The 18474-nt window shown below is 35.9% G+C and overlaps 1 protein-coding gene across 1 annotated transcript in view; it reads right to left on the minus strand.

The window, feature by feature from the left end:
- Positions 1-449: 449 nt before the first annotated feature.
- The window catches only part of LOC150102584 (inactive ribosomal protein S6 kinase delta-1), a 519967-nt gene continuing 501942 nt past the window's right edge, over positions 450-18474 (minus strand). The window contains exon 15 of the mRNA XM_090399211.1: positions 450-1021. Within this exon, the coding sequence (XP_090255337.1) occupies positions 911-1021 (111 nt within the window). The 3' untranslated portion in view covers positions 450-910. The remainder of the gene's footprint in view (positions 1022-18474) is intronic.

Here is an 18474-nt window from a genome sequence, read left to right on the forward strand (position 1 = left end):
AATTTTTTAATTTGGAGAAAGTTTTTCATCAGACTGTAATATTATCTAACAAAAATATGGTTTTATTTTTTGTAGATGGTGTGGTGTCCTTCACTATTGGAATATATGTTGATGTATCCAATAATTCTTTTTTATCAGAGTCTTCCATATTAAGGTTCACTGTGGCCTTTGTCACAGTTAAAAGTTAGCTACCGGAACAAGCTCCAACTCAACCTCTAGAACAGTTGGCAACTTTTTTAATATGAAGAGCACAATATAAAATTTAAAAATTACAGAGGGCTCATGACATCAGGCATTTTTTCTCTCATTTCAGGCTTAGAGATTCTATTATTAGTTGTTTTTAAGAAAAAAAAATTGCACAGCTGATAAAATGGCTTTTTTTACTAAATTTATTTGAGAATTATCATTTACTTTTTGACAAACCGTCTAATAAATCCTGAAAAGTTAAAATACATTTTGATACACTCAATTTGAGAACATAATAGTTTTGAAGTTGTTTAGTTAAAATAGTTACATACACCAGCTATTATATAATAAACTTTATTATATTAAGCATAATATAATAAATAATATTATATTATTATATACAGTAATAATCCGCTTAATAAAATTTTAAGCAGATTATATATTGCTGGTATATCTACGTGAAAATCTTCAGCCCAGGATATGTATACTCTGGGTAGTGACACCCCACACACTCACTCACATACATGCATACCAGATCATATATACATATTTATTTACATATGAATAGTTACAAATTAGTTAAGAGAAAAATAAACGTATCCTACTGATATTCAACTTAATAATTTAAAAATAAAAATATTTAACAATACTCAAGTTGAATATAATGAAGTTTTGGAATATAAATATGTCTGAATTATAAGGGAAAAAACTTTATCCTGATGAGTTATTGCATCATTGCATTCCAGTTTATATCATAGAAAAAAGGATGAGATTTAATATCTTCTACACCGTGTGGTCCTGATCCAAGCCTCTCTGATGGACTGAAATGTAGCAGCTTCAAAAAAATAAAAATAAATAAAAAATAAAATAAATAAAACAGTTAAAAATAATAATACATATTTATACACACAAGAGTATTCACACTTAACATGCTTGCACCGAAAAAAAAATTCATTTGTTTATAATCTCATATATATAACGAATATGATTCATGCAGACAAATTTTACTACCATAAACCAACTGGTATCATTTGAACAAAATCCTGAAAAATAAGCTGTAATGAAATCCCAAGGTAAGAGAAATTTTGGGTCAAGTGATGTTTGACAAAAAAAACTTCTGTTTCTAATGGCATTCATTGGAATTATTATAATGTAACATTTGAGAGTTAAGCATGAATGACAAGGGAAAAGATTAAACTATGGAATGAAATAATAGAAGGCACTCTTCTATTCTATTCTATACATGTGTATTATGCTACCAGGATAACAAGAAGCCTGGGAATATTCAAATATTTTAAAAGAAAATGGTCTCACTGCATTTTTTCAGCATTCCTTCCTGTTTTACGCTTATGTGGCTTGTTGGTTGGCCTATTTTGCAGAATCATTTTGATATTACCATTTAAATTACTACAAATGAAAATATATAATCAATTTCAGTCTTTTTGGAACATTTATGTCCATTAGACTTATCCTCTGTAGAAAGGTCTTTACCAGTAATCCTTAAAATTATCCTATTCTGTCAGTGGTTTCTTAGTTCATATGTTTTTAACAGGATTGCTAATTTTATTTTCCAGTCTGCTACAACTGGCATATCAACATACTTGAACTCAATATGAATACTGCTTAATGCTATGTTGTAGCAGTATAAAAGTGAAGCACAAAGTCCAGCTTATCAACAGCAAATCTAGTGGAATAAGTTTCTTTTCTGGAGGAGAGCGAAGAAGTTTCTTAACAGATGCATTTAGCTGATTTAATCTAACATGCTCTTTTATCATCAAAAACCTCAAAATAATTTGATTGTTTCTGCATTTATTTGTGTTGCTTTGATTTAGAGTGCTCTCCAGCCATTATAAATGCTATGTGTCGGTACTAATAACATGATCAGCTACTCATACCCTCTAACTTTTCTCTTATGTAAAAATTGAAGGAAAAAAATTCTGTGTCTATACTATATGAAGTCTAAAAACAAATTCTCATTACCTAAATGAAATAGTAATTAGTAATCTTCAGATCATCCTTTAATATAATGAAATACATATATCGGCCACTGAATTAGAAACTTTTATTTAATACCACGTTGGACCTCTTTTAGCCTAAATTACAGCACATATGTGGTTTAGCATAGATTCCACAAGGTGTTGGATTGTGTCTATGATACATGTATACCATAAAAGGCAGTCCTTAAACTGGTTCATATTTGTTGGAAGAGGACTTTGCTTCCAGATCTGTTTTTCTAACATGTCCCATACATTCTCAATGGGGAGGGGGGGGTCCAGGCTTTGCAGTGGCCAGGAAAGATGGTGGAAGTTGCTGTCATGCTCGATGACACCACTAAGAACTGCTAAGTGATTCTTGCACAAAAGTCAACATTAAATGATGGAAATGATTAGCAACAATGTTCTGTATTCCTTGGAGGACACCTGACCTTCCAGCAATATCAGGGGACCCGTTTTCTACCAACAGAACATGTCCCACACCATGATATCGCCTCCAGAACCTTGAGTTGTGTTTACAAGTCAAGCTGGGTTCACTGCTTCATGGAGCTACCACCAAACCCACTGCCTACCGTTGGTAGAGAAGAAGGTGTAGTGTGACTTATTGGACTACGACTTTTTCCAGTATCCAATCACTTTGTTCCTTACACCACTGTAGACGAACTCTCTGGTTCTTTACAGAAATTAGTGGTTTCTATATAGGCATGCGACTGCCAATACGATCCTCTTCAATTTCCTGCACATAGTTCAGTGAAACATAGGTTGAGAACATACCTTGTCCATACAAGCCTTCTCAGATGATGGTGATCTCATTCCCAACAGACTGTCTTAGGACTAGAGTTATACCTCTTAGACAAGCAATGTAGGTTATTTTTAAAATGATTAAACACCTGGGATATCTCACCTTTCGAGAAACTAGTCAGCTCAGCTGTTTTCAAAATCATGGCTCCAGCCAGACAGGCACTCACAATAAGCCCTTTATTGAACTCCAAAAGATCCTTGTTTTTTTCCCATTGTGATCAATATTATTGATGATGATGACCAGCAGTATTCTTAAATGGTTGTCTAGAACACATGGTAATGCATCTGACCAAGAATTTTGCATATATGCTGTGTAAGTAATGTTTACGTACATCAGCATAAAGAGTTCTAATTCAGTGGCTGGTGTGTATACTACCTCAAAAAAAAAAAAAACCTCATGTTCCAAACAAACATTCTAAGTAGCATAGAATTTGCCATTATTCTGTAAATGACTTAAGGTTTAATGCTGCTGTCCTCCTTTTATCACCTTCTTACCAAAGAGCAACATCACTTATTATTATTATTACAACATAACACTTCTAAGGACTCATCGCAGCAGGACACTCTACTATACTCCACTACATACATCTTGCTGTCTCCCCTGCTACTTAATTCTATAATTACAACACAATTACACTACTACCACCTATGCAATCTTCTGCCCATCACCAACGGCAGTATTTTTTGTCTGTAAATTGCATGTGTTCTCATGGCTGATTGCCTGTATGCAGGATTAAAAAACCCTGCTACCTCTGAAAGATATTGGCTAACTCACCTTAATTTGAAAAAGCCCATATAAAGATTCCTCTTATTGTGATGAGCTTCACTGTTCTTCCGACTGTGCTATGGAAGTGCTTAACTGGCATATCAACAATTAGAAAAAAAATGCATTATAATAATTAATTTGAAAAGAAACCCAAGCATCATATTAGAGGTGTAATGGAGTATTAACAGTACTAAGAATGGATTAAAAACTATTTTAAAACATCTTCAAGGAGTGCAAAATGAACACTAGGTTGGGTGCCCTCTACGAGCATTTGTAAATCAAGATCTCTGAGAATTAATATTTCTCATATATTGGGAAGTTTCTTGCAACTGTATTTATTTCAATTTAGTTGATTTCTGAGTGCAGCTGCAGATTCCAAAAATAGTCTTTCTTTCTTTTTTAGATTTACTGTGATGGAACGTGGTATTTTTTTTTTTCCCCAGAAGATCCTGTGAGTGGTATCCAATACTACAAGACCAGACTGACCACAGTCATGATTGCAGATGTACGTTTTGTGTTCATCTATGTGGATGGTGGCTGATCTGTCTGTCCAAAGTATGCCAACTTGGAGGAAGAGGGCACTTTATATACTCCAGATACTGAGAGAGGAGGGTGCTAATCTTTAGTGAAATGTATAAGGGTAGCAAGTTTGTGGTGGATGTTAATCATTCTGATTCCCAGCACTTAAGCCTTAACACACAGAAACCACATCATCATTATCCTCCAGGCAGACAAAGGCAATGCAACAGTTATCGAGAACACTACTATTGTTTTTTAAAAATCTGGGCACTGAAAGAGGAGGATGCTCATCTTTAGCGGAATGGATAAGGGTAGCAAGTATCCAGTGGATAATAGTCATGCTGATTTCTAGCACTTAAGCCTTAACACACAGAAACCAAAGGATCACAATCTTCCAGGCAGACAAAGCCATTACAATAGTTATCAGGAACACTATTATGTTTCAAAGATCTCATGATTGTAAACTATTCAACCTACTCCACCTGAAGTAACAAGCAAGTTACTTCATAGCATGCCAAACTGGTCAATAGACTTAAAATGAGAACTCAAGTCTCTTCATCCTCCAGATTCAAGATCATATGGTTTGCCCAAGATTCATAAGACTGATGTTTCCTCTGCAGCATACTATTGAAGGAATAAGATCATCTACTTATTTATTATCCAATATCATATATCTTGCTGGATTATTAAAAAAAATATTAGTCACTCAGATGGGACAATAGAAAGAGTGGCTTTAGCAATAAAGAGAGGGCATGAAGCAGACAAGATGATAGTTATGGTGGGTACGAATGACCTGAGAGGTAGTATAAATCGGGTAGGAAAAGATTTAAGAACATTATTAGATATTGTGAAGAGGAAAAGTGTCAATGGGAGAATAGTGTGTGTGCTACCTCGTTTTGACAATTAAAAGTTAAGTAGACGAGCAATGATAATGAATGATATGATTGCAAGAATGTGCAGAAAAAGAGGTCTGGTGTTTGTTGATGTTTGGAGTGTGTTTGAAGGAAAAAGGCAGTTGTATGCTAGAGATGGACTGCATCTTAACATGGAAGGACATAAGCGATTGAAGAAGTTATTGTTTTCTGAACAGGTTGAAGTTAGTGGGCAGGGAAACTAATATTGAAAAGGTTGAGTGTAAGAGAGAGAAACTTTAGCACTGATTGTATATTTATTGATCCTTATAGGCAGAATAAATTGCAGAAGAGAGGGGATAAAAATCGGCATAGGACTACGGTAGTTAGTGACTTATATATCAGTTCTAAAGCCGGTACAAGATCTAGAGGGAATCTGCAATTTTTGTATACCAATGCTAGAAGCATTCGAAATAAGAGAGAAGAATTTTTGGCATTAGTCAGTGAAATCTCACCAAAAGTTGTAGGCATTAGTGAAACTTGGCTGTCAGCAGAAGATGTGGTCACTGGAATTGAATGTGATGGGTAAAGTATTTTCAGGGAGGATAGAGAAGATAGAACAGGAGGAGGAGTACTGTTGATGATAGCTGATGTGTTGCAGCCAAAGAAAGTAGTATATCATGATGATAGACATGTGAATGAGAGTTCATTTGAGGCAGTCTGGTGCGAAATAGTGACCAACGCAACCAAATATACAGTTGGATGCTGCTATAGGCCAGGGAGTACGGGGGAAGATATTGAATTCATGCATCAGCAACTTAGTGCAATGAGTGAAGGCTTAGTGATTATTATGGGGGATTTTAATTATGGTGATATCAATTGGAAGGAGGAAATATCACGTAGCAAAAAGGAAATGGAGTTCATACATCTTCTACGAGATAATTACTTGAAACAGCACGTAACTGAAGGGACACGTGGTGTGAGAGTGTTGGACCTGGTTATTGGTTCAGAGGTTATATGCATAAGTAAGGTGTCCTCGTTACCTCCAGTTGGTGAAAGCGATCATGTGGTATTGACTTGGGAGGTTGCAAAATCTGTGGATTTTTCTATTAAGAAGGGGTATGTACGGAACTACAGGTTAGGCAATTATAACAAGCTTCGGAGTGAGCTTGCAGCCATCCCATGGCAGAACATATTGCAAGGGAAAGATGTTAGCAGTGCTTGGGATAAAATCAGCGAGTATCTGAGGAAAGCAATATCAGATTGTGTCCCCATGGTCAGGAGGTCAAACAAGGCAGGCATTAGATGGATGAGCAGTAGTATCAAGCTTGAACTGCAAAAAAAGAAAATGTTATGGAGAATTTACAAGGAGAAAGGCGATCAGGACACCCATGAGCAGTACAAGGCTCAAGCTAGGAAGGTTACCAGCATAGTAAGAAAAGCTAAATCAGATTATGAGAAGACCTTAGCCAAAGAGATCAAGGGTAATCCCAAAGAGTTCTTCCACTATGTGGCAAGTAAGAGGAAGAATGACTTTGGAAGGATAACCTTAGTGGGTGCTGATGGTAATGAGGTGACAAAATCAGATGTAATAGTCGAGTTACTGAGTGATCACTTTTCAAAAGTCTATCACCCAAGTGAGGATATCTCTATACCTATAGCAATACCTAATGTGAGAATTGAAGCTAAAGAATCAGAGGTATTAAATATATTGCAAAACTTAAATGCAAACACTGCGGTAGGCTTAGATGGAATATCAGCTCGGGTGTTGCGTGAATGTGCAAATGAATTGTCAACCCCTCTTACCTGGATATTTAATTTAAGTTTGAACTCTGGTATGGTCCCTAGGGAGTGGAAGTTAGGCAAAGTGGTTCCTTTGCATAAGGGTGGCTCTAAAACAGCGGTATTGAATTACAGACCAATCACCATCTCAGGAGTAGTGGTAAAAGTATTGGAAAAGTTGGTTAAAGACAAAATTCAAGAATGGGTGGATCAGGATATGATACTCTATAGAGGCCAACATGGTTTTGTTAAAGGTAGATCCTGCCTTAGCAATCTATTAACTATTCATAATAGAATAACATCTGAGTTGGACAAAGGAACTGGCTACACAGTGGTATACTTCTGGATTTTGCTAAGGCTTTTGACAGGATACCCCATAGAACACTGTTACGCAAATTGGAGCAGATTGGAATGGATATTAAATTGGTGATATGGATAGTAGAATGGCTCAGGGAGAGATACCATAAGGTGGTGTATGGAGGAGCCGAGTCCAGAATGAAGCAGGTGACCAGTGGTGTGCCTCAGGGCTCTGTGCTTGGGCCAATGTTGTTTAATTTGTATATAAATGATATAGGAAACGGCTTAAAGGGAGATATTCAGTTGTTTGCTGATGATGCAAAGTTGTGTAGTGCATTAAAAAATCAAGCTGATGTTGAAAGTTTGCAGGAGGATTTAAATAAGCTGGTAAAATGGGCAAAAAAAATGGATGTCAGTTCAATGTGGAAAAGTGTAAAGTCATGCATTTTGGGATTAAAAGATTACCAGCTGTGTACTACATCGATGGAAAGGTACTCCAAGAGATTGATGAGGCTAGGGACTTAGGGGTATTGGTAGATAGGGAGATGAAGTTCAGAGGACACATTGCTAAGGTGTCCAAGATTGCACATAGGATTACTTGGTTGTTGAGGAACACAGTGACATCCAGAGATAAAGAGATTATTATTCCCCTTTATAAAGCATTGATACTTCCACATTTGGATTACTGTGCTCAGGTCTGGTCACCTGGATTCCTTGGAGATGAGGAGGCTGTGGAGAGGGTTCAGAGAAGAGTGACCAAGTTGGTGAGTGATATAAAAAATGCTCCCTACATTGATAGATTGAGAGCTTGTGGATTGCAGAGATTGGTTGATAGGCGAAGAAGAGGGGATATGATAGAAACATTCAAATTACTAAAAGGTTTTTATAGGATTGATGCAGGGGAAATGTTTCAGCTGTGTGATAGTGATGGAAGAACAAGAGGTCATCTCTGGAAATTAAAGAAGTGTGTGGTTAACAAAGGTGTCAGAACAAGGTTTTTTGCCTGGAGGGTGGTGAATGAGTGGAATTCATTGCCTGACTTAGTTGTGAGCTCTTCGTCTGTAAATGAATTCAAGAAGAGATATGACAGATATTGTTTTGCTAGTTTGGGTCTCCCGCGATGAGTCTACTGACTCCATGGAGATACCCGTAATAATAATAATAATAATAATAATAATAATAATAATAATAATAATAATTCCACATCAAGAATTCAGTCCATTTTGTTCAGAAACTGTCAGATGTTTCCATCTGACTGTTATGATATACAAGAGGCACAATCTTGCCCACCTTCCACTCCTTAGGAACTTGACCCAGTGCAAGATGCGTATTAAAAAAATATGTCAAGGCCAGCATCAACTCCCTGGCACATTCCTTTAGAATACATGGTGATATATTATCAAGTCCCACAGCCTTATTTACATCTAGTTTGCTCAACTCCCCATACACCTCTTGCTCACTTACAGTCAGTCTCTCTTCCCCCATCATCATTGTGAATGTGACTTCATCTCCATGAAGTCACATTCACAAGATTGAAAGACCTTTATGAACTGCTCATTAAGTATCTCCACCACACCTTCTGCAACAGCTGTCTTTATACCATTTTCTCCAATCAATGTCATCCTTCCATAATCATTCTTTCTTTTGCTGGCTACATATCGAAAGAACTCCTTAGGATTCTTTTTAGCTTCATTAGCTAATTGCTGTTCATGCTGCCTCCATAATGCCCCTTTTCTCTGAATCGCATGCTTAATCTCTTTATTCATCCATTTCACACCTATCTTATTTAACCTTCTCACCCTTGGAATACATTTAGACATTGCATCTACTAGATAGTTTTTGAAAATCCCCTAAGCTGCATTGATCTCTTTTCCAGCAAACTCCTCATTCCATGCTACACTCGCAAGCTGTCTCCTGAGGCTCTTCATAATCATCACCCTCTTTACAGTCTCTGTTTACACCAATGTACCTGCTGATAGTGTAGAGCCATACTGAAAAGCTCTTCTCATTAGATGCTGCAAGACTGTTTAAGCACTGTGACCTTGAATCCACTTCTTTAAATGGAAGAGCCTTTCCAAGCAATGGCCTGGCTATGAGGATTCTTTATCTCTTCTATCTGCTAATCTTTTCATGTAAAACTGAAAATAGTTTCTTTTTCAAGCTGACCAAAAACCAGTTATCTGGTGGAGATATGTTGAGGACATCATTACAATTTGGAAACACAGTGCATTCAATTTAAAATGTTCGTGTCAAACACATCACGCATTGTGTTGTCCTGTACTTGTCCATGGGATGGGATGACAAATCATCTTGTACTTCCAGCTTGCCATCTGTTGAGCATGGAACAAATTGTTATGTATGCTTTCTACAGATACCAAAGTTATATTAGAAGGGAAAAGACTTTTTGCTTTCTGGTTGTATAGTTCACCAATAATCAAGAGAAATTCTATAACTGTTTGTCTTTTTAAATTTATAAAAGTGTAGGTATACTATGAAGACAGTTCACAAATATGAGTTGTACACAAACATTCTACTGAAAAAAATTTGAAATTGGCATATCATACGTATTGCTGATTGTGTAACATGTCCTAAACATAGACTGGCGTGAAGGTGTTAAATAACTGCCTTCATCTATCAATTTCTTTTTTTCAATTCTGACCTCTGGAATGTTGAGTATGAGAAAAGATTGAGAAGATGTAATTTGCAGAGTCTGGTGGATAGGAGGAAGAGGGGCGATATGATAGAGACCTACGAGTTGGTAAGGGGTTGTTATAGGATCAATGTTGGAGTAGTTCTACAGAAAATAGCAGGAGATCAGGAGAGAACCAGAGGTTATCCCTGGAAACTGTATAAGGAGGGTGTGAGTAGGGGAGTGAGAGGCAGGTTTTTTTCGTGCAGAGTTGTAAATGATTGGAATGCCTTGCCTGAGAGTGTGGTGTCTGCAAGGAGTTTGAGTGTGTTTAAGACACGGTATGATGAGCTGTGTGTGTGATATAGGGAGACCTCCCAGATGAGTCTTTGACTCCATGAGGTCTTGGGGGTAATAATAATAATAATAATAATTTGTTCCATCAAAAATTTTGATTCACTTTAGAATTAAGAATGAAGGTAAACAGGTAAATTACTTTCTCTTGATGTTCTAATCTCAAAAAAAAAAAAAAAAAATCCAAGAAGGCATTTTATTGGACATTTTTTGAAAGCCCACTCAGTCTAAATATTATTTTCATGCTTCATTTCCTTCCTATATCTCCCAAAAATTAGACATAATTCAAACTCTAATATGTATATAAAAGAAGAGCATGCAATTTTCATTTTAAAAGGTGAAGTAGGCTAAGAGAAGAACTTTAGTCTCTTCTTCTCTAATTTGTTCTTAATATATATTCCAAGAACACCATCCAGAAGATACTATTTTGCGATACTCCTTCCCACTAATATCTAGCATTCAGTATAGAGACTGTTTCTATCTTCATTAGTAATCTTTCATCAAGATTGCTGCCCTACTCAAGAGTCACAACTTTACAGTAGCCTACAAAACTCTCCATTGGCTTGTTAAATTTCTGAAAGCCAACAATCCTCTTCTCTTAGTGTAAAATGAATCAGTATTCATTTTACACAAATTATGGACCCTACAACCGTGTTATAAATAATTATTTTAATTTCCCGATATTTAACCGTTGATCAGATCGTCTCTTCAGTATACTATATGAAATGTAAATTAGTATATATATATGTGTATACATATATATGTTTATATACTCTCTGTATATATATATGTGTGTATACTCAAGATGATGACCATTTTATGAAGGTAGAAATGTCGGGAAATTAAAATAATTATTTATAACATGGTTGCAGAGTCCATAATTTGTGTAAAATGAAAGTCAACAATTCTCGTTTCTACAAACATCCAAATGTTTATAGAATTCCATGTTCTTGTGGTCTACCTTATGCTAGTCAGACAAGGAGAAACTTAGAAAAGGAAGATCTTACTGACATGGAATACGGAAGTGAACATCACTGATCTGCCATAAATCACAGCACTGATTGGGATACAACTACCATGTTTTATCTAGAAGCCAACTTCCTTTCATGTTGAATCAAGGAATTCACTGCAACCATTCATTCTCTCAAGAGAAACCAGAGCCTCATCTTATATGCTGTCTGGAAATCATTATTTATATATCTCAACATGTTTGAATTCAACTTTCCGCAGTCATCTCCAAACTATCCAAAAGGACAGCTGACACATGCCATGCATCACTGGTGCCTTGTTTTGAGTTACCGTTCTAATACTGTTACTGTTCACTTTTGTTTTAATTTGTAGTCTACCATCTTAATCTACCATCCCAAAGAAGCTGCTGGTTCTTAGTATGCAAAATTAGTTGGTATATAACCTACTTACATAATACTAATGACTATTAAACTTAGACTTGTTTCACCATCAAATGAATTTTTAATTTGTTATTTATGTGTTCTCTGACCAGCTTACCTCTTTTGTGTGAGGGAAAACTTGCCGGCTTGGTTGGCTGAGTGGTTAGTGTATCTGCTCTCCAGCCAATAGGCTGTGGGTTCAAATCCCAACATGGGCATGGATGTTCATGATTGTCTGTGAAAACACCAGTGGTAGTGGTGGAGAGTAGATGCAGTTGGTGTAGATGATGCAGTTCACTGTAGTTGGTGGATTGATTGGTGGAGACGGAGAGTTGTAGAGTAGGTGCCTTCCCCTCGATGAATCTTTGAACTCCTTGGAGATGTCATGTAATAATAATAATAACGATAAAAAAAACAACACAAAAAACCACCAATCTCTCTCTTTCCAGGATTTACTTTCTATTGAAAAATCCCTAATAAAGGTTCCTAATATTATGATGAAATCAACTCCAAGATGTTTTTCAAACAAAAGAAAAATGTTGCACAGTTTATCTGAAATGACTGAGGATTACTGCAGTTTTTAACTGAATGAAGGACAAGCTGTTTTGGGGAGATGGTTTAAAAGCTAGTGTTAATTTATAAATATTAAGCATATATTTTGCCATGTAATAAAGCAGACCTGCACCAGGCCTCTGCTAGATTGGCTGGTCAAATGGATAGCACATGCATTCTCCAACCAATAGACTGCTAGGTTGGTTCAAATACCTGTAGGTATGGATGTTTGTGAATGTCTTCAGGTAGTACAAAAATTTCATGACCTGGTGTGAAATCATCATCCTGTTTATTGAATGCATGAATTGACTTGAGAGGTGCATGTTTGATCTTACAGTAGGATTTCCACACATGGTACTAATATAATGTATGTTCACAACCTTTTAAGGATGAAGATTTGTACACGTAGAAAAAAACAGGAATTGTAACTACATCATTGAAATAATTTTATTATCGAGTTTGTTTTTGTTTAGAGATTTCTGAATTTTTTTAAAATACAGTCTCTTTTGTAGCTAATATTATGGAAAGACTTGCCAGTCCCAGTCATTCAGATGATGGTCCAGTGTTTAACTAACAGACAGAGCTGGGGAGTCCCTCTTCCCACGAAAAAAAAAAAAATCTTGTTTTTGTATTATTTAAGAGTTATATAAAAACAATCTAGTTCAGTGACCTGATGAATGGAAACATGTAGGGCCTATGTGCTTCCATACTTTTGTATTTGGATAATAAGGAGAATGAGATGGTTCATGGTGGTACCTTCTGATGTGAGTGGGCTTTTTTTTTCTAAATATAAAATGATTAATTCCCAAATGGATTTCTTTGAACATCATTGTATGCTCTTTGTTTTCCATTTCTAATGGAACCTTCATATATGGGATGTTATATTATTTGAATTATAATGTATTTCCCACTATCAGACCATTGTTATACATACATAATCTTCTTATCAATGTGTCCTGTGGTAATGATACTTCAGTCTTTAATTTGCTTAACATACATTCATAAGTAAAGCTCAGAAAAGAAAAACTGAAAAAGCCAGCTAATCTTTGATATTAATATACTAAGAAATTATTTCTCAGTACATGAATTACAAAGAAATTATCATTTCCTGATAAGTACTCACAAATGCTTTACAAGATACCATGAATTACTAAGTTTATTATTACTAGTATCCTATAAACAATTTTCTTCTAAATGCATCTGTTGTTTGCCAGATCTCCAATATTGTGAAATCTTACATTTCCATCTTCTAAATCAATTTTAGATCCATTACGATTATGCATTCTTGAATGCTAAGAATGTCAAGTCCCTTTTGAATATCTTCATTTTTAATTTACCTTGATTCAGCCATTGATGCCATCTGTTTAATTCCTTGTTTTTTCTTACATCTTCCATATATGTGGTCTTTGTTCTTCAAATCTACTGTTTTATTTCTAATTCAACTTTCAGTTCCACAAGCTTAATTATTATTATTATGTGACACCTCCAGGGAGGCCAAGGACTCATCATGGGAGGACACACTACTCTACTTCACTACATCTCATCCTCTCCACTACTACTCAATTCCCCAACTACGACACTACTACCATCAACGCCATCTATCGCCTATTGTCACCAATAACAGTATTTTTTGTCTGTAAATTGCGTGTGTTCTGAAGACCGATTTGTCTGTAAGCGAGATGAAAAACCCCGAGTTTCCAGGACAAAAAAACCCTGCTACCACCATATGAGATTGGCTAACTCACCTTCAACTGAAAAAGCCCATATAAGGATTCCTCTCATCACGATGAGAATTGAATCCAAGTCTTTTCCAATCAAAGGGTGCAATGTTCGCTATTTCTTCCAATTGTGCTACGGCGGGTGAGTCACAGTTCAAACATCATTCTGTATAATACTAATTAAATGTTTTGTATAACTTTTGTCTTAATCAACTGGTTCTGCTTATTTTATTATCTATTTTTTTCTTCATAGAGAAAGCAGCGGATGTTTTCCATGTTACTACCATGTTATTTTCAAAGTGAATTTTTTTTTTTTTTTACTGTTTTCATTCTGAATTTGTTACATTATTATTCAATTTACTTGAAAAATTCTGAATTGCAGTGGATTTATTTAGGATATAACATCATCTGAATAAAGTAAAGATGTGAGTATAATATCTACAATTTTAATATATGAGTTAATGCAACATTTCCTTCATAATAAATCCATAATGAATAACAGTGTGAATAGTGTGCACTCTATCTTGGACAGCCATCAATATTACTGTTAACATACAGCTTAAGTAAAGGTTACATATTTCTCTGTATAAAAGATCCCTTTAAATCAAATAATTGTAACATTTTGAACAGCTTTTCTCTTGGCACCTTATCTTTTCCAGAGCTACAAACTTAAATGTAAATCTATAACAAGGATTGTTATATTCCAATTTTCACCTATTTCTTTTAAAGTAAAAATGTCTTAACAATCCTCTATTTGGACCTAACTTGTTTTTCTCCAATTTTCTTAACCTCTTCTCAAGCATGTCTGTATAAATTTCACCTGAAACACTAAGTAGGGAAATTTATTTCTAATTTGCATGTTTCTTATTTTCTGGACATTATGAGAGTGGTATTCCAATCATCTGAAATTCAAATTTCTGACCAGATATTCTGAACCATGTAATGTAGCCACTATAAAATTGCCATGCATCAATATTTGAATATTTCTGGTTATATATATGGGTGTCACTAGTGTCATGAGTGAACATAGTGGTAGATTTGAGGTGTGCCAAAAAAGGTGTTTTTAATCAGTGTATATTGTGGCTTTTTATCACAAACTGTGCTGCATTTTTCCAGTTTGGATACAAGTGTCCTTTAATAGTGTTGTTTATGAAATTTTTTGTACTCATATTGTATTTTGATACTTGTTTATTCGTACTGCTTCTGAAAATGGCATCCATAAAGAAAAGCATGTTGGTGCACATAAGGCTTCAGTATGAAGATCAACCTCTACCTCAGATTTTTCACAATGGATACATTGCTAAAATTGCTATATATATGCACCGTAAATTGTGAAAGATTTGTGGACTGATTAGGTAAATGAGAAGAAGGAAATCATTAACATATGTGAAAAGTGTCTTAATAGATTAGAAAGATTACAAATAGGAGCAAGTATCAGAACCATAGTAGAAGAGCTTAGGCAAGAGTTAGTGAAAATGAAAAGTAAAATTAACATGTGGAAAGAAGATATTAAACATCTAAAGAAGAGACTGGCAGATGAGAATGAGAAAGTTAGCATTATGAAGAAAGAGTCAAAAGATAGTTGTATATTATTGTATGGGGGACTTGATCATTAGAGGTGTGATGACTAATAAAGTGCATAAAACATGCTTTCCTGGTGGAACAATGAAGCAAATAACTGATGTGTTGCAGAAAGGAAAAGACTGGGAGTCAGAATTAGTGGTATTTGTGGGCACAAATGACTTAGTTGAGGAAAAAAAAAGTCGATAGAGGCTTGAGGAAGTTGTTACAGCAGGTAAGGAATAATAGTGTTGTTAGAAAAATTGTGTGTTGCTCAGATATGACAACAGTGAATTGAGAAGGAGAGCATAGATAATGAATAGCAAGATGGCCGAGTTGAGTGCAGTAAAGGGGGGTCAATTTGTAAATCTGTGGAGTGAATTTGAAGGAATGTTGGAATGGCTTAAAGTTGATGGATTGCATTTGAATGGGTTTGTATTGGGCATTTAGAAAGTCTATTGTTTTCTAAGAAGGCACAGAGCCAATAAGTTAATGTAGTAAATGATCAGAGTCTTCTTGTCAAGAAAGATAGTACAAATAAATGGATTATATGGCTGGAGAGAGATGGATATGAGGTTGAAGATGTGGTTGCAACAGCACAAGGTGATGGAATGCATAAAGGTGAGGATGAGACAGGTAGGAATGGAAAGCAGAGTCAGGATCAGAGAAACAGGGGTGGCCCGATCGAAGAGAGGTATGGTATAGCAGCTAGAATAGAGTATGTTGGGGCTGGTAGAATGGCCTGAAGGACATAGAAATTAATATGTTTGTACAAAACGTAAGGAATATTTGAAACAGGAGAGCCAAGTTTGTTGCACTGATTGAGTCAGTATGCCCAAAGATAATTGAAAGAAGTGAAACTTGGTTGTCTGAGGAAGATGTGATGTCGGGAATAAAAAAGAAGGATATACAGTTTTCCAGAAGGATAGAAATGTGAAAAGATAAAAGGGAGGGGGGGGAGAGTGCTGTTAATGATTGCAGTGGAATTAAGTCCACAAAATGTGGAAGTCGATAGTGCATGCACAGATTTTGAATCTGTGTGGTGTGAAGTTGAAATAAACAGGCTAGTATATCTGATCGGATGCTGTTATAGGCCAGGGAATGCAGAGAAAACTGATTGTGAAATATTTAGTCAAATTAGTTGGGCATGTAAAAACAAAGTGATCTGATGAGCGACATTAATTACAGGAATATAGAATGAAAGGAGGAAATAGTGTATGGGAACAAAGAGAGTGAGTTTGTTGAATTTCTGAGAGAGAAATATCTTCAGCAGCATATGACTGAAGCAACTGGAGGCTTAATATTTTGGATTTGGTGATAACTTCACAAGATGTAGTTTTTAATGAGGTGTTGACACTGCTGCAGGTTGGTGAGAGTAACCATGAGGTACCTGTTTGAGAAGTGATGAAACAGGAAAAATTTACTTCCAAAAATTGATCTATGTGGAAGTATAAAAGGAGTGATTATAGGAAGTTCTGTATTTAGCATCAGTACATTGGGTGGATGAGATGAGCAGAAAAATGTTGAATATACATGGAAAATCACAAGGCAGTATCTGACAAAATCAATGTATAACTGCAACTAAGGATTAAGTGAGTAAATAGAGTAGGAGTGAAATGGATGAACAGTGAAATCAAGCAGGCTATGGTAGAAAAGAAAATGTATGTAGGAGGTACAAGACAATTGGTGGTGATTGGATCCATGAAGAGTATAAAGTGCAAGCTAGAAAGGTGAAGAGTATGGTAAAGAAAGAGGTGCAGTATGAGAGAAGAGATTGGCTAGTAAGGCCAAGGTTAACTCAAGGAAATTTTTCTGCTATATGGCAAGCAATAGAAGGAATAAATATGGCAGATTGACACTGGTGGACAGACATGGCAGCAGAATAACAGTTGCAAAGCATATAGCAGGATTAATGAATGAGCAATTTTTATCAGCATATATCATACTGGTGTAAATGATGCAGTTCAATATATAGAAGGGAGGCAAGTATTAGGAGAATTGGAAGTGAAAGAAACAGAGGCATCAGGTGTTAGTTGGGTTAGATGTTAATACGGCTGTGGGAATGGATGATATATCATCACATATTCTTAAGGAATGTGCACCACAGTTGGCTATGCCCTTGTTTACTGCCAAAATTAGTGAAAGAATCAGAAGTGTATCAGGTGTTAGTTGGGTCAGATGTTAATAAGACTATGGGAATGGATGACATATTATCACATATTCTTAATGGAATGTGCACTGCAGTTGGCTATGCCCTTGACCTGGTTATTTAATGAAAGTCTTGCAGTGAGTAGGGTATCCACTTCTTTCCACTCCTTAGGTGGTACCTAAGGAGTGGAAAGAAGGCTAAACAGTACCACTCCACAAACATGGTTTTAGGACAGATGTGTCAATTATAGACCAGTTTATATAACTGTAGGTGTGGTCAAGGTGTTGAAGAGATTGGTTACAAATAGAATACAAAATTGGGTTGATGGACATAGCATTCTTTATCATGGTCAGCAAGAATCTGTAAAGGGTAGGTCCTGTTTTAGCAATTTACTTCCATTTTATGGTAGGGTAATGAGTGTGTTAGATAAGGGAGAATCATATATAAAGATATTCTTGGACTTTGCAAAAGCATTTGATAGATTACCACATGATAAGTTGGTGAACAAGCTGCAGAGGATGGGAATATATATTATACTGGTTAGATGGATCAGAGATTGGCTCTCTGAATGAAACCAGCAGGTTAAGAGAGCCAATCTCTGATCCATCTAAGATTGGCTCTCTGAATGATACCAGCAGGTTGTGCATGATGGAGCAGTATCTCAAAAAAGGAGGGCAACCAGTGACATGCCCCATGGTTGTGTTCTTGGGCCACTGATGTTTGGGAAGTTGGGAAGAATTATAAGTAGCACTGCTGATGTTAATTTCCTTCAGAAAGATATGAATAGACTTTTTACTTTGACAAAGGAGTGGGGTTGCAGTTTAATAGCAATAAGTACAAGGTGTTGCATTTTGAAGTGCAGAAATATAAGGTTATGTACTATATTTGACGGTGCCGTACTTTAGGAAGTGAATGAGATTAGAGATTT

This window comes from Typopeltis vanoorti, chromosome 10 (genome assembly GCF_054136105.1).
Source record: "Typopeltis vanoorti isolate ZY-2024b chromosome 10, IOZ_Tvanoo_1.0, whole genome shotgun sequence".
Classification (NCBI taxonomy): Eukaryota; Metazoa; Arthropoda; class Arachnida; order Uropygi; family Thelyphonidae; genus Typopeltis; species Typopeltis vanoorti.